The sequence below is a fragment of the Melanostigma gelatinosum genome (genome assembly GCF_949748355.1).
Source record: "Melanostigma gelatinosum genome assembly, chromosome: 1".
In the NCBI taxonomy this organism is placed as follows: domain Eukaryota; kingdom Metazoa; phylum Chordata; class Actinopteri; order Perciformes; family Zoarcidae; genus Melanostigma; species Melanostigma gelatinosum.
This window is the reverse complement of record NC_136634.1, coordinates 28,002,673-28,024,372: the sequence shown is the minus strand read 5'-3', so window position 1 is coordinate 28,024,372 and position 21,700 is coordinate 28,002,673. Positions and strand designations below refer to the sequence as shown.

General features: G+C 42.3%; 1 protein-coding gene across 13 annotated transcripts in view; it reads right to left on the bottom strand.

Moving 5' to 3' along the window:
* LOC306780753 (cytoskeleton-associated protein 5-like) overlaps positions 1-21,700 on the bottom strand; it is an 82,517-nt gene that overhangs the window by 52,760 nt on the left and 8,057 nt on the right. For 10 of the 13 annotated variants that reach the window (XR_013772164.1, XR_013772165.1, XM_079273218.1 and 7 more), the window contains exons 2-11: positions 12,907-13,287; positions 9,300-9,507; positions 7,890-8,006; positions 7,256-7,357; positions 6,212-6,367; positions 6,032-6,132; positions 3,316-3,573; positions 3,112-3,227; positions 1,561-1,687; positions 1,068-1,158 (exon numbers count right to left, since the gene is read on the bottom strand). Coding sequence is in view for 11 of the 13 variants with exons in the window: in XM_079273218.1 (XP_079129344.1) it covers positions 1,068-1,158; positions 1,561-1,687; positions 3,112-3,227; positions 3,316-3,573; positions 6,032-6,132; positions 6,212-6,367; positions 7,256-7,357; positions 7,890-8,006; positions 9,300-9,507; positions 12,907-13,170 (1,540 nt within the window). In the remaining 2 variants the exon portion in view is untranslated. Of the gene's footprint in view, positions 1-1,067; positions 1,159-1,560; positions 1,688-3,111; positions 3,228-3,315; positions 3,574-6,031; positions 6,133-6,211; positions 6,368-7,255; positions 7,358-7,428; positions 7,445-7,889; positions 8,007-9,299; positions 9,508-12,906; positions 13,288-15,246; positions 15,368-21,700 lie in introns of those variants that run through there. The other 3 variants (XM_079273221.1, XM_079273226.1, XM_079273227.1) reach the window with 3 other exon arrangements.

Below are 21,700 nucleotides of genomic sequence, written 5' to 3'. Positions count from 1 at the left end.
TTGATCCTGAACAATGACTCGTTCCCCTCGGGGAGAAACCTCCAGCAAGTCAGCACATGTCTGTGAGAGGCATCGCGTTTGACCCTCATGTGGATGTAATGCTATCCAGCCGTATCGTGTCTGCGATGAGGCGTGTCAGCCTGTGACTAAGACTGGGAAGGCCTTCGCCATGATGTCAACCTTCTTTGTTGGTTCAAATAGCACAGCCTTTGTTAAAGCTACAATCCCATCTGAGTGGTTACGTCTAAAGATACTCGATGCATCTATAGTCCGTTATTATAGCAGCGTGAACACACATCACACTGTGGTCACTTAATACATGCTCAACACTTAAAAATCCCAGTGAAACGGAAGGTGGAGCGTCTTTAAGCTTCTGCACCGCGACGTTTTTCACTGGACCACAAAACAGTAGGAGAGCTTAGACTGTAGTGCAAACACCTCCTTTGTTGCTAAAAGCGGCAGATTGAGTGATGTACGGATGTCATGATGTCACTGGTTGGTCGGTACCAGCTTATAAGCACACGTCATATTTTGTTTTACAGGAAGAAAAGAACGATTGACATAAAAATACCAAGAAATTATATATATATAAATATATATATATATTATATTGTTAAACAGGTACACCAAGTGACCAGAGATGTGATCTAAAAGGGTTAAAAAGGCCTAAAAAAAAGCATTCCGATTCTTGATTCGGACACATTTTATCATCCTAAAATGTAGATCTGCGCTGTAAAAACACAATTTATCAAAGAAGCGAATGCATACAGGATGAAAAGAAAATCTAACTTAACTGCAAGGTTTCACACACTGGCCTTTAACTGCATTTTGGTGAGAATCCAGTTGCAGTCGGCATGTAAAACTAGTCTCTGACCAACTGCCTGATGGCTCATTTTTTAAATATTATAGAGACTCAGGACAGCAGATGAGATGGAGAATGGCATCACTGCTTCTTGTTCCCCATGTCAGCACATCACATCTTCCTTTCCTCATCTGTCATTATTTTCAAATATCTCAATATTTTTCATGCACAGTAGAATGCGTCTGTCGGACTGATTCCCCCTCACCTCTTCTGGACAAGTTGACTGATCTCGGTGTGGGTCCTCCTCTCTCCAGCTGACATGAGTCCTGCTGGCCATCAATAAACAGGTGACGCACCTGAAGGAAGTAGAGAAGCATGGGAGAAGATATGAAAGGAAACATTCAATTCAGACTTGATCGTTTAACACAATCAAAGGGACACTTAAGTCATGGCAAAAGCAAATAGTAGGATTTGGAGTAGACACGGAGCCCCTTCAAGGAGAACTGAAGTTGGACAAATAAGAGCTCTATACTTGATCAACAATAGCTAGAGTAATATTCACTGTGTGTGGCTGTTGGTTGGCTGAGCTCATAAAGCAATATAGTTATTGCTAACAACTCTCACTCTTCCTTAAGACATGTAACATTCCAGGTTTCAGTGATAATGACTGTTCTTAAATCACTCAAATAAGACTGAATCATTACAATCCAATATCACTGTCGCTGAGCACTAAAATGTCTCAAAGTGCTGGGACTGACCTGGTGTGGGCGAACACAGCTAGAGTTGAGGTTGGGGTAGCGGGTGGCGGGGTCAATGGCGTACCGTTCAAAGTTTTTACTGATGTTCTCTGTGGTGGTCTGAGGCAGCAGCCTGTAGATACTCTCCCTGAGGAAACAACAGGGCAGATATGACCACATGAGAACCGCACCGAAGACATCAAACACTGAGGGGAGCCGGAAGCAAAAACATTGCTTTCAAAACTACGAATGAAGACCATTATGGTAAAATCGACATCACTTGTGCTTTGCCACCAGACATATCCAGACTGGTATTTCTGACCACTGCTACTTTGCTTTGTTTCAGCAAGTGATAACAAGGCTGTTTATTCATAGTCATGTGACACTTCAAAGGTGGTATGGTTCATTAGAAGCAAGATCAGAAACAGAACACTGACCTGTAAATAAAGTAAAATGTAACTACAAAGCAAGGAATCTCTGTCTGTATCAATGTTAATAAACTTGGAATAAGCGATAGAGCTCTGTGCAGCAGCAGGGGCGGCGCTTCAGGGCTGTGCGGGCCAATACAAAGCATCCACTGGAAAACATGATTGTGCAAAGTTAAAGTTATACCAATCTGCCCACTAAATCATGAGATATTTCATTTTAGCAGTTTAACTTCTGGGGAGCATGAATGTGGCCAGTTAATGATGAGCCAATTTGTTTTTCACATTTCCATAGTTCTTCATTACATGTGCAAGGTTTAGACTGAATATGGAGCAGGAGGAAAGGTCATAGGGTCGTTATAAACATTTGCATTCATCCTCTAAGGAGCATGACCTCCGACAAGAAATTTCACATCAAGCATCATTGTATTCAGGGAACGGAACAGTGGAAAGACTAACTGTAATTACCGTTTCTGGTAGCTTATAGGGGTGAGAATCGCCAGAGATCTCACGACACGATAGTATCGCGATACTGCGATATTATCACGATACTGCGATATTCTGAGTATTGTGATAACATATATTGCGATTTATTACTTTTTTCAACTTCAAATTATGTCCCCAAAGGAAAACTGTGTCAACAACATGTTTTATCTGAGTTCTTTCTCTGATGTCTCCATCTTTGTTTCGACCAACTTCCTACCAATCACGCACGCTGACCCGGCACCTCTGCTGACCGCACCAGAAAACACCTCAGCACCATCTGGTGGACTGAAAAAGCAATTGATTTTATTTATTTATTTATTTTTTCATTTTTTATTTTTTAAATAATTTATAAAATAAAAGATCGATACTTGGCGTCCGTGTATCGATATAATATCGCCACGCAAAATATCGCGATACTATGCTGTATCGATTTTCCCCCCCCACCCCTAGTAGCATATCAATTGTGTACGTTAATAAGTTATCATAATTGTCCAAATCCCTGTTGATTTTATTAATTTATAAATAGGCCTACAAATCCCCATTTTCGACAAGAGATTTGGCTATCGGCAATTGGCTGAAAAAGCTTAATGTCCAGCCCTGGTATCTAATTTATTGTGCACAAAGTCGACAATTAGAGGGCATGGAACATGAACCCACGCACCTCTCAGCCAGTATCTCCAGAGGGCTCCTGCCCTGTGCCCAGCCCCTCACCATCCAAGCACTGTCGAAGGCTGCCAGAAAGCCTCGAGCACAACCTGTACCCATGGGCCAGAACGGCTGTAAACAGAGAACATGGTGTCAGCGTGAACACACAAGCTAATTCTCAGTCAGGGTGCAGGTCAAAGAAGCAACACAGCGCTCGTACCCCAAGCAGACTATCTCCCACCAGCGTGACCAGCAGCTGGTGTCCGTGTTTCTCCCTGATCAGGGCGGCGTTCTCCGAGGCGTATCTGCTGGTGAAGTCGAACATGGCGACGTCCGGCTGCCCGTAGTGGTTGATGGCGTAGTCCAGGGACGGCAGCTGGTAGTTGGTGCCGAAGTCGGCAGCCTCGCGGGCGTACGAGAGCAAGGCTTCCTGGTTGATGTTGTCGACGCTCAGCAGACGCTCAGTTTCTACATAGTCCTGTATTGAGACGCGGGGGGGGGGGTAAGTGACATAAACTCCATGACTGCTTTCTAGCATCCCTTAGCTCATTTTGGGGGGTATTCTAGCAGCCCTTACACACCGCTCTTATCAACCTTGCTTTCAGCAGCAGCAGGCTCTTTCCAGTCAAAAGGCAGACAGAGCAAAGTCACCAGCTAGCTTGTGAATGCAAAGAAGTATTTAGCTAAAGATAAAACAGAGAAGGAACTTATATTGTTGTACTGTCACCCCCCATGAACGATGCCATCCGCCTTTGAGTCACTCAGGAAATAACTATGTCATGTTGTTTTGACTCGCTACCAAAGCCAGATGCATCAACAAGGAAAACCTCCTGAGAACCAGCATGGTGTGGTGAACTGAGAAAAGTGTGTGTGTGGATGGGGGTGGGGAATGAATTGTTTCGCTGCAAGAGGAACAGCCGTGAAAAAACAGAGTTGGTCGGTTTTTTGAATCAGTGAGCTATTATCGGTGATGATGAGGCCTCTGAGGCTTTGGCTACGTGCTGACGCAGTGAGATGTCACTGCACTAATGGGCGATGCAAGATGAGATAGAGACCACTGAGGCCACAGCGAGGCAGAGCTTCAACACCCGTGTGTGTCTATGTGTGTGTGTTTTCTGATGATTGTCCTGGCAAGCTCTGGAGGGGACAACAGACAGCACTCTGATGCCATAATAATATCCTCATTTAATCTGTCTCCAGAGGACAGCAACCCTCGCTAGCTCTTAATGTCTTTGTGTGTGTGTGTGTGCGCGTGCGTGCGTGCGTATCGTGCGTGCGTGCGTGCGTGTGTGCAGGACATAGAATAAGCTGCAGCTAATTAGAGCATTATGTCATTATCATGCCCTATGGAGGCCCATCACTCACTGCCAAAGCGAGCTGTGTGTGTTTCTGGCCTACAAGTGCGCTTCAGGGAGTTTTGGCTGCGAATTGAGGCGTTACTTACGTCAACACAAACTCCAAGAAAGAAAATATTTCATAAGTATTCAAATTTCGGTCAGTCACCAATATCTCTTAGTAATAAGCTGTGCTGCGATTGTGGAGTTTGGGAGAGGAACAGCCCGGCCAGTCGACCAATCAGTAGGTATGTGGCAATCTCTGCGTTCGCCGGCGGGCATTTTCGCCGACGCTCTCTGCAGGCCGGGTCACTACGTGCACAAAGGCTCTCTGCAGAAATGCAGTGTTTTCATTGGTTCGCATGGTGTATTTCACCGGAAATCCCTGCTATTACGTAGAGGGAATGCCCACATTCAGTCTCGTTTTCGATTTTTTTCGGATGTGTAAAGTTCTCGCTTCGGACGGGAAAGTTGAACGTTTTGCTCAGAATAAAACCCCACATAGACCCTGATCGAGCAATCAGAGAACAATGGGATGTAAGTGGAGATGTTTAACCATATCTTATCTGTAAACTGACGAAGTTTCATCAAGATCTGATGATCAGATGCTTGTTAATAAGCTCCGGTTGAGTCATTGTGTATGTAGGCCATCGCACTGAAATCCATCATGGCCGCTTGGAATCGGCTCCACATAATGCCTGATTAAACCATTCCCCATGCTTTTAAAAGTTGAAAGAGCACCTCCTGGCTCTTCCAAAAGCATCCTAAGATACAATTTAATTGCATTGTGTGGAGGGATCTGCTATGACGTTTCCGACGATTACAGATAATTCTTTGTCAAGATTAGTCATTTGCGATCACACTTTTCTTAAGAAACTAATGGAAAACAATAGAGAGGAAAATACGTTTTGTTTTAAAGTAAAATTGCTCTAATTTCTTTATTTTCCAATGGATTTTAACAATCTTAGTCTCATTTTGTTTTGTTTTTTCAAGCTTAATCCAGTCAGGTAGATTTTAAAGGTTTTTGAGTAGTTTGAATCTTTTTGTCACATACCTACAATCAGCAGCCAGACAGACGTAAATGTGTGGGCCTAAGATCAATCACTAAACCCCATAGTTATGTATGCAAATTTGTATGCGACAGATTTGGGGCTAAATAAATCAATAAAATAAGTAAATAAAAAATAAATCTGGAGATGTGGAGTGACTTCTGTAGCTCGCTCCTCATCTCTGCAGCAGGCTAGAGGCTACATTAGCATGCTACTAGCATAACACAACTGGATCTCCTAACCAACTGTTGACACTCAAGTTGCATTATGGGTAATGTAGGCCCCATGTTTTGACAAGGAAGATTCTTTTTTTTGTCCATTGTGAGTCCGACGGCGTTAATGTCAATGGAGCGCAATGCTAAAACACCTGTATCCACGCTAACTGTACACAACAAAGATGTTGGCTGTAAACTCAGAAGGCTAAGAAGACATAAGAATTGAAAATGCTGAAATTTGACAAAAATTTGAAGTAAACTTTAATATTTTGTCTGAGACTAAATTAAAATCGGGTTTCAAAATGAGTTCTGCTGTATTTACATATGTGTAAACTCACATTTATGATGGCTCCTTTGTCCAGCAGACTGTGCTTCTTTGCCGTCATAACAAAGTAGTGGGTGTTGTCTTTGTAGTAAACAATGTTCTCCAAGTCAATTCCTGAAAACACAAGCAGATTTACTTTACTTTACAGAGAAAATGAGGCTTTGTAGTCAGGGTTGCTGGTGGTCTAATTTACCCGTCTCCTCTTTGAGTTTCAGAAAGAACATCTGGTTGAAGATGAAAGCCATGCCACTGATCTCCTCCACTTTGGCCTCCGCTGTGGTGTTCCTGTTGACGAAGTTAGCTGTGATGGCGATGGCCAACTTCCCTCGGAACTCTTTGTGCCCAAAACCTGCAGAGACGGGAAGGAAAAAAACAACAGATTTTTTTGCAATATAAATATAAGAGTCAGACATCAAGAAAAATATTCAAAGAGTTGCTGAGCCTCCTAGCTGCAGTAGGTATATCTACATTAAGGAGTTTCCAGCAGTCATGGAGACACAAATGCTTAGAGTCGAGAAAGTTACTTGATGTGTCAGCAACGCGTGAACCACACACACACACACACACTTCACACAGATGAGCACAAAGCAAACATAGCATGAACTACTCCGACAGAAATCGAAGAAAGCTCTCAAACAGCAGATACACACTCACACTGACCCCATACAAAGCAATAGCTTCCAGTTAAAACTATGTCAACAGGAAATGCTTAACCCACACCTTACCTCTTTTTCCCAGCAAAATCAAAAACAAATCGTGTGTCTGGAACAAATCGTTTTCTTGGGACTCATTTTGAACCACATCAACCAATGATAGTTTACCCCACACAACCTCGTCTCCGACATCGTTATGTTCTCGTACACGTGCACTCTCGATGACGTTTCGAGGGAAATTATTTTTTCTCAAATTGAAACAAAACACAAACGCGCTACAAAACAACATGGTTAGGTTTAGTACAAAACATCATGGTTTGGCCTAAAGTGGCACAGAACAGAAAACTGCAACAAAAGTGCTTGTTTTCACACTGGGACACTAACAGCGGTCACCTGGGTGACAGTCATGCGTCTTTGGACCCATACACCACCCCAGCCTCCTTTGATATGCATTTGTGATACGTCAAAAGCAAACATTATCCATTACAAAATCTGTCACAATGGGAATGAAAGTTTTAGGAGACCAGGCTGCCAAATAGCAGCACCCCTTGCTTGTGAGTTCTGGTTTTCCTCTTTATCCTCACCGTCCAGTGTGTTTTTGCGTCCTTCCGCTCCAATCACCACGTCTAAATCAAAGTTGGAGACGGGATGGCCGGGGGGCCGGACTTCTGCTCGCCACCCAGGACCTGAGGAACAAACCAATGTGATAATTGTTACACCATGATATAAATGTAATTTAAAGAGAGTCGGTGAATACCTAAAGTGACGATGCTGGAAGGCAGTAACAATACATGCGGGGGACTAGTGTTTCTTGTGTTGTTTTCTTCTGACCAAATGTGGTTTATGTGTTTATTATCCAACTAGCACACAGCAGCTACAGTATGTTGCTCAGTTCTCCTTACTAGACGAAAGGATGCGATTGTGTTTCGTAGTGTGTTTAAGTGTCAAGACTCCCCCACACGCTATATTTACGACACGCAGGCGAACTCAAAGTCAAACTAAAATGTAACCATCAGCAGACTATCAATAGACTTGCGTTGCAGTTTGCTATAAATGCTCCCACTGCATACGCCTCCTCTGTGGGAAACTGTCTGATCACTTTAACATGTGTATTATGTGAACGGGTGCGATTACCGTATATAGCTGAGATATGCCTGTGTGTCAGTGCCACTCATGACCCTTTAACATACAGAGAACACAGCACGCACGCACACTTACTGTCATCAGTCTGGTCTGCCGGTGGCTCCGCCAGTTTGACAAACTCCACGTTGACGTAAAATTCCACTCCCAGAATCAGACACACTTTCAGCAGCATCAGCTGGAGGTGGCGGATACCTGAAGTGCACACACACAAATATAGACATGCGGATGTTGTATAATCCGAAAAGCACACGAAGCAAATGAGCGTTTTAAACCAGGGCTGACTCATAGCATTGATTTATTTATGGCGGTGAGTTGTTAGCACTGCATCTGCCAGTGCTACTTATGAACTGCACCATATGCCACTGGACGCTGTTATCCACCTACTGTAATCTCATCACACAGCTATAAATAGAGCAGGTTGCAGGTTCAAATACAGGAAATGGTTAGCTTAATGACACCATTGATAGGAGTGGAAGAATATATACAGTATATCACAATATATAATATTGATATAATGTTTTGGTACTATATTGGTTCTCCATTTCTTTTTACTATACAGTCTGTACAAACAATATATATATACATTTTTTTTTCATTTAGTTAATTTGCTTACCTAAATTATTTTATTTGTTGACTGATGTTGGGAAATGTGAATTCCTTTTTTTCCCCTGAGATTCTATGCATATAGTAGTGCCTTCATCATATGATGAGTTTTCCCAAATTAAATCAATACATTGAATTGTAACCCCTGTATCATGATACGCATCGCCAGATTCTTGTCAATACACAGCCTTGACGATTCAAATAGAAATTTCTGATACAATAAACATTGTGTATAGGCCCAAACCAGATAATAAAACTTTGAAGTTGGTGTTGCTCAAAACTATTTCACTGAGTTTATAGAGTTCAAATATGCTGTAGCCCAGTGGCTGGTAATTACAGATGCTTTCTCAGCAGCAGTTACTGGAGGGAGACATGGCTGCACTTATAGATAAGAATAAGTTAGGGCCATGAGACGTACCCTCAGAAGAGATAGTCTGAGAGGAGATATTAATACTCCACACTGTTACTAAGGCTAGAGGAAGAAATGCCAATTGAAGGGACATGCCCATTCAAATCAACGTAGTCAGAGCGACGGCCATTTTTATGTTTTACCATTGTAGCAGGCTAACTTCCGTTTAAACTAGTTACAGCAAGTCGCGAACTCACTGAGGTGAAGTTTTGCTCGTTTTTTTAAGTAACGACTAAAACAAACCGTGAAGGTGTAACGTTACGGTGTAGAGAGCCAGAGTAAACAAGTAAACGCTATTTGACATTGCTAAAGAACAATTTATATTCCTTCGCAGAGGACCATAAGAAAAAAAGAAAGCGGTTTCAAAATGTATCGTTCGTCAACTTCCCCGCTCTGTCGTCATGATAAACGCATTGATAAACAGGACCAAAGCGAGAGGAGTTGAGAAACAGCCGACACAGATTTACACTCACTGATGTGGTCGATGGTGCCGGCGCAGAACTTGCCGTAGAACTTCTTGGCTCCGAGGCCCCGGAGGTCGTGGATGGTGAAGGGCCAGAGGTGGAGCACGTTGTTCCTGGAGAAGGTGTCCCTCTTCTCGATCACCACCACCTTGCAGCCCAACAGAGCCAGCTCGATGGCCGTCCGCAGGCCGCACGGGCCGGCGCCGATGATCAGGCACTGAATGAAGAGTGTGTTTGTGTTACAGAGTGTTTACTCTTTCCTTTTGGGGGCCAATTGCACGTCCCCATAACATAAGTCGTTACATTTTAATGTGAAGACATGGTTTAAGGCTCGAGTGAGGTTAGGTTTAGCTTAAGGACTAGGATTAGGCTGGTGGCGGTTATGATTAGGGACAGGGTAATAAAATGACAAAATCACGGGCGGTGCGTGGTGTGCTTGGTCGTGCGCCTCTGAATTTGGCGTGCACGCGATCACATGACCGTCACAAATAGCTCACATCTCTAGGGATTATACAAAGAAGGCCAATTCGTTTTTAGATGCTTTAGAAACAGGAGGTCTTAAATATCTTCTTTTTGAGTAAATATTTTGCAGTCAAATCAAAATGCTTACCGGACATTTAACCTTCGTGTCTTTATAATGACTAATACCTGAATTTGTTTCTTTACAGGGCTTGTACGAAGGCAAGAAAGTAATCCATGAATAGGAGATATGAGCTTACAGATAATTGCAATCCCTCCTCAGCATTGTGGAGGTCGGTTTATGGCTTATTGCCGGGCTAGACTCGTCTTTTTGATTCTTGACAGTTCATTTTGTTTGTTTGTTACGGAGAACAATGCAATTTACAGCGCACAGATTATAAACACCTCCGTGCATGCTCGGAGCTCTGCTGTCTGCGGAGGCTCACGTTACGGCGCCAAGCGAGAGTATAAACAAAAACTCCAGGAGATGAATACAATCAATGTAATATGCTCTAAAGAGATGGACACACTTTTCTTAGTTTCCTTGCATTGGTAGGAAGTTGCTAATATGATCAAAATTAAGGAGCAACCAAATGTCAATATGCTTAGATGCATTTCCTTCTGAAATCATTATTTTTTTATTCTGCACTAATCCATATTTTTATATCAACGATGGATCAAATGATGTGCAATGTGAAAGGCGCTCGCTCTTGTGAAGAAACCACAGAGAATCATCACCCCACTCTGTGTGGGTGAATAAATATTGGACTTTCATTGGTCAGAAACATGATTGCAGATAAATCCCAATGGTGCTTCATCACCCCTGAATGTGTAAGTGAGTAACTGTTTGCTGTCAACTTCATAAAAGTAATATGTCAATGGTGTATTTTCAGGCCGTTCCGCTGCCAGAATTGTTGCTTAGGTTGGACCACACGACTAAAGAGGTATAAGTTTGCATAGCAACACATTACGGAAGACGAGTGTGTATATGTTATAGCATTATAATGTGCTGTGGAACATGGTGACAGTTGACAGTAGGTTTACTGACAAAATGAGAAGAGAAAAAGCAGCAGACGGCGTCATCGTGTGGAAACGGGAAGAAAAAGCTTCATCTGGAAAAGTCTCAAAGGGCCTCTGTGATTACAGTCAATGTCTCATCTTCCAGTTCAGCATGCCCATTTACAGCTTTGAGGAGAATTAACTGGTAAAACAGTTAGCACAGCCATCTGGGAGAGGTTAGCTTTAATGACTTTTGGAAGTATGGTTCGTGGCGTCTTTCATGGAACGGAACAAAATACAGTTACAATTCAGAGTCCCAGAAAACAGAAGGCCCACCCAGCTACAAGGTCTACAGTCTTCCTCCAAATAGCAGTTTCTCCCGCAGAAATGTCTGGGATAATAATTGAGCTGTTATTTTTGGCCCGCCCATCGGCCCAACCCGTCTCCGTTGATCTCCCCTCTGCGGATCTCTCTGGCCTCGTTCTCTCTCAGATATGAAGTCCTTCAACACCAGGCTAAACGCGCTGCTTAGAATACTTAAGCACACGTGGTCGGACAATAAGATAAATCAGCACATCACGTAAAATAACAAATATGAGCTATCTTGCACATGTAATACAAACGTAATCCTGTCTCCAGGCCGACTACAATCTGACTAATGTTCAGGTGACCACGTTCATAAAGCGTCCTCTATAAACAGAGAATATTACCTGATTCAAATGACTTTACTCAAGTTACAAAATCCAGTTAAATCAGCCTCTCGACGTAAAGATGAGTTTGGTCCAATTCATTATTTACATTTAACTTTAAGAACATCTTTCGGCGCAGGCTGAAAACCCACCTCTTCAAGAAGGCCTACCGTTAGCCTTCCGCTTAGCACTTCCTTAGCATCTATTGTATTCATACTAGCTTATTGCACTTATCGTTTTCATATTAGTTTATGGCACTTACTGCATTCGTTTGTTTCTGCACTGTACGTTGGCGCTGGTTGATGCTCTTAGATGCTTGTTTGAGGAAAGGACATGCACTCATGACTTCTGGTGACGAGTTCTCTCGAAAACCGATGTTGAATACACTTATTGTAAGTCGCTTTGGATAAAAACGTCTGCTAAATGACTGTAATGTAATGTAAATGTAACATACTTGTTTTAACATACTCTGTCTTTTTTTCATATCATATTTTCCATATGCACAATGTTTATTGTCATGCACCAATCACCAAGCCAAATTCCTTGTGTGTGTAAGATACTTGGCAGTAATCCGTTTCTGAATTACAGAAATAATCAACTTATATAATCTATTTTCCACACAGGTAAAGGTTCTAATTGGCATTTGAACAAATTTTTTTAAGTATTTTGGTTTTTTTAAGTTGAACTTTTTTTATGTTTAAGAAGCTTTTTGTACTGATCAGTTCCTTTCTAATTGTTATCCAACACACTAAATAATGCAACACAGACTGTTTGACCTGTCTTGGTGCTTGCAGGCCGTTTTCCCACGAGAACGGGTCAATTTAACTAACATTATCAACAGAACGTGAAGAGGTTACAGTTTTGACTCTACGTCAAAGACTTGATATCTACTGAAATGAGCAAGCTAACCAGCCAGCCCACGGCCCGTCCTGTCCTGTCATACCACGAGTATCTCGAGAGGCGACAGTGAGTCACCGTAGTCCACTCTGTCCAACATGAGAGGACAAAGAAGTAGAGCTCGTATTTTGTCTTTCAAACTATCAAAGCGTACAGCGACACAGTTAGCGCGCAGATGGCTACCGTAAACTACAGGCCGACATAACACGTGTAGATAAGATAGCATTTTGAGTTTCAGGAGTTAGGGTAGATTTTGCCTGTTGTTGCCATACTGTTAGTTAGTAGTTAGCTTTTACTTTATTTATTTTTTTATAACAAACTGGTGGGAGGCTTTTATTTTGAAGCAGCTAAAGAAAACAGTGTTTATCACAGAACTAGCAGAACACCTAAAACATTGCCGTGCCGTCCTGTATAAAAAACATTCATCCAAGCTATCGCAGCTTAAATATTTGGGATTGCTCATGGCTCAGACAGGTGTGAATACCCTCCCATTACCTTAGACACGCTATACTGGACCAAACTGGTTCCCCATGTCTACTAGTAGCCTCAAACTCCACTGCAGGTCCTCTTACCCTGGTGCCCGGGCAGGCTTTATTCTGGTTGTAAACCTTGTGCTCGGCCCTTTTGTCCAGTTTGGTCCACAGGGCGTTGACCTTCCAGGTGCTGATCGCCGCTTTCAGCGAGCTGTAGAAGTTGGCGTAGTCCAGAGGGTCCAGCTCCAGCTGCATGCAGAGGATGCTGAAGGCCTGCAGAGAGCCTTTGCAAGTGGACGCCTTGACAAAGTTCTCAAAGAGAACACCAGCCTGCGCCATACGTTCATCTTCAGTCTCACCCATCTGCTCCGATGCTAAAAAAAGTGCCCAATCTCTCTCTCACTTCTTCCTCTCCTGCTTACTCCTTCCACGCTGTCAGTGCTGGACACCTATCGCGCTGTGTGTGCAGTCATGCTCGGCCTGAAACAAACAATAACAAAAAAAAGATTTGTAGACAGAGAAAAATAACACACACACACACACACACACACACACACACACACACACACACACAATGATGTACATTATCCTCTGCAAAACATGAGGACAAACACTATGTGGTGGAAAACTTTGAAATCATATAAAAGGAGAGAGGTCACGTTCCAAATGGAAGGAATGTCTGTAGCTTGCGCTGAAAATAAATGTTCAAGTGTTGCCTCATGTAGCCAGAGCGTCGTGTCCGGCACTGCTTTGACCACACATATCCAAACAGAACTATAATTCCAGCCAACAACAACAACATTATCATTTTTTCTCTCTTTACAACAGATATTTCCCCCCCCTCCAGCTCCACTGAATGCCTGATAGGATTATGACAGTGAGTGCGCTCAGAGGGGGGGGGCTCAGCTGGGCAGTCATGGGAGAAGCTCAAACGCGGCGCTGTGGAGAATTTCAGTATTAAACGCATTGTAAGTAGGATTAAATAACCCCCCTAGTGATGAGTAGAAGTGTCACAATAATAATATGTTAGTCACAATATGTTTACAATATTCTTACTTGTAGAAGATATTATGTGTTACAGTATATTAACTAATTGAATGTATTAAACCATAAAAGTATAGTCACTAAAGGTATTAAAACACTGTAAGGATAGTTTGAGGGGCAGACAGGGAAACTGGTGAGACATGCAGCAAATGGAGGATGTGGTCAGTGGGGAGGACAGCTGACCAGAGGTGGAGCTAAGAAATGATGTTTTGCGAGGAGAGAAGATGTTTCGCTAAAGGATCGATAATGGGAGGGGACAGAAGTCAAATGGAGCCAATCACGAATCGCCACGGAGGGTCATTCAGATGTTTTATGGCTGTTTCGGATATTTCCAACTGTCGGGGCATATAAGAGACTGTTCTGGAGCGAATTCCTCAGACCACATCCGCTCTCGTTTTTCAGGACCTGAATTCAGACCTGTGAGTGAGATGCGTGCGTGTGGTCTCTGTTCTCGAGAACATTACTATTGATAGTTAATTCAGCTTGTAAGTGAACTTTGTGTAGTACATTAAATATTGTTTAATTTTGAAACCGGATCCAGTTCCGTTTTTCTGACGCGCGTTCGCAGTAGGAAGCTTGAAGCCGAAATCTCCCTGCAGCCCGCTGAAGCCTCGCATCCTTCTGTTTTAAACCCTAACAGCGCCTACAGACAAAACAGTCACACGGTCGCATCACACAGTAGCAACGGCTTGGTGGAGGCACAAGATGCAGAAGAAAACAGCCTGGAACATTCATCAGTTTGTGCACAGCGGACTTTGTCTCTCTGCTGTACAAACTGTCCCAGGCTCACAGGGAGTTCATCTCGCTGTCAGGGGAGCATCACGTTTTTCAGGCTCATATTTGTATTTAGGGTCTCTTTAAGCCATCCTCTTGGAAAAGCCAAGTGTGCTCTGATTGGCTTGAGAGAAAAATACGGTGCACACCTCTGCAAAGGTAGTTCTCAAGCTGTATTCTAATGAGCCTGCATGTGACATAGAAAGGGTTGAATCACACGTTTTCGGATCCAGGCAGCCCACAACAAAAACTGACCGGGTTGTCTGATTTCATAGCCAGCTTTTATAGGGACTCCAGATACCCACATGTATGTGGACAAGCACTGTAAAGTGAGTTTTTCATGATATCTCCACTTCCCCTCAGGGCCTAAACTTAAAACTAAAAATCTGAGTACTTTCAGCAAATGGGCCACACTTAGACCAATAGCGTCCACTGTGGCTCCTTCACTTTGAGACAGCCTCAAACCCCTTGAAATATAGAGATTTCATCTTCTATAAATGCTTGACCTGAAACTGTAGCTGCATACGACAGTTCACATTCAAACAATTAACATCTTAAGACAATTGTCAGTTTAAGTGAGCACGAAAAGCCTTTTTTTGCGGTCTGCATAAAATGCTTTACCTGATACTAACCAACGGATTCCTTCTATGTCCCAAACTCTACACAACAACAGACCCTCAAGTCATTTGAAGCTGATGCCAGGCGTTTTCTTGGATAACATCTCTGTCAACCTTAAGTTTCAGATCCCGATCGCTGGAAGCCTCGCTGCATTATTCCCCCTATTACAGCCACGGAATCTGCTAACCCTGGAGGAGCTGGGAGAAAGATACCGTTTCCCCCACACACACAGATTAAGGGTCTGCACGTACACCAATTTACACACACACACATGCCTATCCAACAGGCCTGAAACAAGATCCCATGAAAACTTGCAGATGCACTCTGTATGCAGGCAAGTGTGCGTCATGGCAAGGGACAGTGCATGCTACATAAGGGCTGTCCGTTTAGTTTGTGCTACATAACTATCCCACCGCACACACACACACACACACACACACACACACCAAGAACTACACTTCCCCTTTAAGTCTTTGAGTGGCCCAGAGGGGGTCTCGCATATCTGCTACCTAACAGTTTGGCAGCACACAGTAGCCTCTCGATTACAATTACCCCCTCCAGACCGGCACATAAACTCCCTCCCACACACACTTGTAACCCTTTGATCTTCCATGCCATTTCATGCTGTGTCCAGTTAAAAAAAGTTTCCAAAGCTGATCATGTCTGCTTCGGTGAGAATATCAGTGTATCAATATGTTAGAAGTGGAGTAGAACCATTGACTGACGACTACCTACAGCAAAATGGCCCTCCAATTTCTGTCTAAATTGTTGTTTTTTATCTCACCTATAATATCCCTGAAGAGCAGGGAACTGTGGGAAAGAAATGAAGGAATGGAAACAAGGAGGTTCGAGGAATTTGTTTGGAAATAACATCCTGATATCAGCTCAGGGACTGACTGGCCTACGCTGAGGACCGCAACTCAAAATCTGAAGGCCGTCCGTCATTTTGCCAAAATAGCGTGAATTACGAAAGTGTATTGGATTAGAAACACAAACTCCACCTTTAAATACACCTTAAGCCCATGTCTTATTATAAATAAAACATTTAAATGACTATGGATAATAGATCATGACGGAATCTTTACAACACTGTCAAAACGACGGACAACGAGAAAGTCTAACGCAACCACTGCTTGAGTAGTAGTGTAACTTACTTACCTTGAATGCTCACTCGTCAACATTTTAACTGCTTTCCAGGCTTATACATGCACTAATATTACTCATCAGCAAGACTAAATCTTTCTGTTCCGATCTGCTTTCCAGTTCATGTTTTTAACAGTTGTATTGTTATATAGTTTATAATGGTGACAAAAATTCCCATTTAAAACTGTTTAAAATGATTTTGTTTGGTAGTTGTTAACTCTGTCAGTCAGAGCTTCCATGACTGGAATCACCCAGTAATTGATTACACAATCCCATCTTCCGACTTACAGCTTCCTAGTTGTGACTCCGCAGGACCTTAGGGCCTACTATACATGTCTTCCTATTAACGCCGACCACTCACATACTGGATATCTATTTCCAAACGCTGAATGGATGACGTGTTGATCAAGTCAGCTATTTCAGTAACTTCAAGTGGCTATAATAGAGGTGTGACCTGCAACACAAGAACCTTTCAGAAGTTCCAGGACACAATGAAAGCAGGCGAGTATGGGTTGGGTTAGTAGTATGAAACTGGATATGTATATTTTAAAATCGGACCACAGAGTCACACAGTCTTGGCAAGGAGACGTGGCCATGCCGGCTATCTCCGGCAGCACTGATTTCTTCTGAAAACAGGAAGTGTGAACGGCTGGAATGTCAAGGAGCTGAAGTGACCTAAAAACTAAATCACAGATCTGGACAAAAGGACCATGAAGTCCTGAATCAACTACAATGACAATAGTTTTCACAACAATGGATGTGTATGTCGTTTGGATCAACATCACCAAATTTTGTTTGATTTAACCTGAACTGTCTGAGAGTCCATCTGTTTCTATAATGGCTCCTCTCATCTTTACTTTTTGGAAAGCTCTAAACGTGCCAATACGGTACTGTTATACCGTAAATACCAAAACACTGCATGTGTGGATGTATGGTCCTACAGTACTGGGTTTGCTTTCAGCAGTCAGAGCTTTGTTAAACAACTGATAGATTTATGTCAATCTACCTTGGTCTATGTAATGACTTTGCAATATTTCTTTTTCTGCGATATATATACATAGCTGTTTTCACCAGATGACAAAATGTCATGATATATGATAAAACGAAGAGGCTTTTTTTTTTTTTACATTAAAAAATGTGGCGTTGTAAAAAATGAAATTGGAAACACACTGGTTGTACAGATGTGAATGGTGATGACATGGCAAAATAGACTACATTATGAAACTCATTGGTAACAATGGGACACAATTGAGTTAATTTGCCAGTGACTATTTCACATGTGCACATCGTGATGTTTTATTATAGGGATTCACTAAACACGGACATATTGGTAACTGACCCACAAATAATGGAAAGCTGACGTTAAATACAGAATTAATTCAAATCTTCCACAGCTGCCATTTCAACTGCTTTCATATTTTGCTCTGCAAATGACACTTCAACTTTATTCAGCTACTTCAACTTCCTTCAGTATTTGTATTTTGAGAGTCACTTTAGCTACAGCTTCAACCATTTCAGTATTTCAACTATTTCAAATGTTAAACATTCAGTCTTCAAATAAAACCTTCAAAATTAACAACGATAACGTACTAAAACATACAAACAAAGTCAGCAACCGCTCTCTCTGCTAAAAGCCTTTCCCGGAGGGGAAACTTCTGCGTGAATATCTACAGGCCACATCAAGCAGCACACCCATATTCAACCCACAGATAAGGGGCTCAAACTGCTCATCAGCTGCATACTTGTTATTCCCTGGGTGGGGGACCACAGCACACTGGAGTGGATCATTAAAGTAATGTACAGAACAGAGGCTAAGGGAACCTTGGGGATCAGAGGGTTCAATAAGCATATTTCCTGCTCAAGGAGTGTGTTGAAAAATGTGTTTTTCTTGTTGGGATTTTTTGCCATTCATACTAACGTTAAGCCTACTATGATCCGAACTGGTCAAGCAAAGTCTTTTTTATGCCTTTGTGACAGTTAAAGCCCATCTACAACGAGTTCTATACAACATTCTGTAAACAGCTCTCAGGTTCCACTGTGGTTCGGAGCCTATGTGATCCGTCAGCGCCATAACTTTACGAGACGACACCTGAGACATGGCTGCCATGTTGGAGTTCTTCAGCTGGACTACACCGTCACATAAGAAGTCTCATCACGCCTGTAGCCTTTAGGGGACAGCTGAGTTTTATGACTTTTGGTCACAGACACCCGAACTAACACATGAGCTCTCTGTTTTTTCTGTTCTACCGCATGATCATTGTCATTGTGCAGCACAGTCAACAGTAGGGTTGGGTACCGAAAAACGGTGCCGAAAACCGGTTCCTATACGTCCGGTATCTACCGGACTGAAATGCAATGCAGATTTCGGTGCTTCCTTTCGGTGCCTGAGCCGATTGAAATACTTGTTTTACACTATTCGTTAGCTCTAGGTTAGCTCGTCCTAGGACCGATGCTAACGATAGCATCGGTTCTCCGCTCCTCAATCATAGTATTATTACAACCGGATGAGCCGTGCGCACTTAGAAACAAACCCCTCCATCATTCTGGCGACGCTTCGGCCATGATTTATTTTAAAAAAAAAAAAAAACGAGAACGAGATCTGTCATACGGCCGGCAGGCTACTGACTTCCTCCATTGACATCCGGGTACTTAGCGCTGCCGTTCATCACAAGCACAACATCCGGCACGCAAAACAGTCTTCTTCTTTGAGGTGTGTGGCGGTTGGCAAACGATGAATTGGCGCATTAGCACCACCAACTGGTTAAATAAAATAAGTCATGAGACGTGTCGTATTTTGCCAGAGAAGGCAAATATGCTCATATTTCTGCAAAATAATTGCTGAAGTTTGAAGCTGTAGTGTGTGTACAGAGTGTGTGTTTTGTATTTATTTAAGTATACTGTAAACTGTTAACAGTTAATATATTGTTCATAGTTTGAAGTTAAAAAGTTTGAAGCTGTAGTTTGAAGTGTTTTGGATTTATTTATATTTATAGTATACTTTAACACTTAATATATTGTTCAATTTCGTTCGTTTTAGGCACCGGTATCGTTTTAGAAGTATCGTTTTAGCACCGGTATCGGAAAAAACCCAAACGATACCCAACCCTCGTCAACAGGCAGTTCATTACGAGGGGGAAGGAGGAAAAAGGGAAGAAAGATTTGCATCTCCTTTCTGGCTCATCAGATGTAAATATCAGAGAGTAATTGTAGTAGACGAAATTCAAATGCATGGAAATCACTCTGGAATCACACACGCAGATGAAAAGTTTAGTCATGGCAAGTCTAAAAATCAGTGACAATACCTGCTCTCAAATTCAGCTCAGTACTGAAATGACAACGCTAACGTCACGCCAACTAAACTGCCGTTTATTTAATTAAATCGCTTTAATGGTGTTGGTAGGCAGATTTGTGAACAGAGCCATGATCGTAGTCTTTAGCCTTCATGCTAATGTGAGCCAATAGCCTTTTGGATCTAGCTTCATATTTACCGTACAGACAGGTTGTAATCTAGTCAACTCTTGGCAAGAAAACGAATACGCGCACCTCCAAATGTGAAACTTTTCTTTGAAAGTGCAAGAACAAAATGATGAGGACAATGAAACGCATCCCAAGGCCCTCACAGGCTAAGCATATGATATTGAGGACATGTGAACGTCCCTTCATACTTACTGTAGTCAGAGGCAGTGGTAAAATCTTACAAAGAAATCTTCAAGAAATTCACTCTCATGACCGTCAAACTGTCAAAGAAGGACCCAAAAACTGATTGTCTGCTGTTGGGCTAAAATCCCAACGTCAAAATTTTTTTTATAAAAAGGAAACCAAAAAGTGCCGTCTTCACCTTCATCGCCATGCATTTTAGAGTTTCTGAAGGTTTGGGTTTCGATATTTCTACCAACTCTTACCAGCAATTCTATATCAACGCCTTAACACGTATTATTGTGTAGACAATATGCTGTAGAAAATGTGAATTTAAATCTGATAGATTTGAAAAGTTAAGAATTACTACCAACATTACACAGTTAAGCATCATGATTAATTCATTTATGCCTTAGCTCAGGGGTTCTTAACCTTTTTGACCTCGGGGCCCAACTTTCCAAGTACAAAGTGTCCCGGGGCCCATTCAAATATTAACACTATTCGTTTAACTAATTGATCTCACTCGTGGTTTGATTTGTATTCAATAACTATATTGTTACCTGTTCAACTCCACCCCTATTTTGGCGCAAAACTGCCTAAAATGACGCACCCAAATTAAAATGACTGTAGCTTCTGAACCACTGACTATATGCATCAAAAGTGTCAGAAAACCTGTAGGTTACAGAAACAGAGCAGTGGGTCTTTGGAGTCAGTAAAAAGTGAAGATTTTTGTCCGCATAAAATAAAAAAAGTATCTTTCAGTATAAATAACTGCCTGTGGCTGTATCTGTACAGGTAAAGGACAGCATAGGGCTGCAACTACACAATCAGTGAACTGCCTCAAATTTGAAGACAATGTATGACCATTCTACAGTGTTTCGTCCATGAAGAGATCCAAGCGGAGCTCTAAAAGGACATTTGGAGACCCAAATGGACACATGGTAACCAAATGATATTCTGACACACTAAAGGTGTTTCTCCCTTTATATTTTGACATTATATTATTTTCCTTTTATTTTTAGCCTTTGCAAATTGCAAAAACTATGTATATATGGTCAAAGACATGGTGTGCGAGTAGCGGACTTGCTGGGCGTAATGGCTGCGACCGAGCGCACGATCGAGTATGCAGGTAGCTCAGTTACGCAAGGTTATACGTTGGTTGACGGCTTATAGAAGAAGATAAGGTTTGTACTATAAGTACTAGCGTTTTCTGAAGGCAGTAGCTCCATGGTAACATCTGCTAGCACATTCTCAAGTCTGTAATGTGTCTTTTCCGTCAAAATGCTGCAAGATCCGACTTGCAGCGGTTATGGCGACTTTGGACAGTGTGTGTTTGGGCTCCTTTTGTGAAAAATCCATAAGCAATGAAAGAAAATCGATGATTTCTTTGCAAAGATGAAGATTTTGGGCATGCTGGGATACCAAACACGGCGATGTTTTGTGACGTAGTTTGCGTAAGCAAGCCGTAGGAACGGAAGGGGAGGGGATCCGGCGTCCTCGCCGAGTTGAACAGGCAAAACCCTTGTCAAATTAATGAGATGATACAATGTGATGATCACAAAGACATTTATTTATCATGTGTATGTAAACCTGCATACACAACAAGAAGCCCAACAGGCTTTCCCACGATCGTTGGATGTTTCGTCGCTAGGTGTCGCTTTAGTTTCGAAGGCTTCAG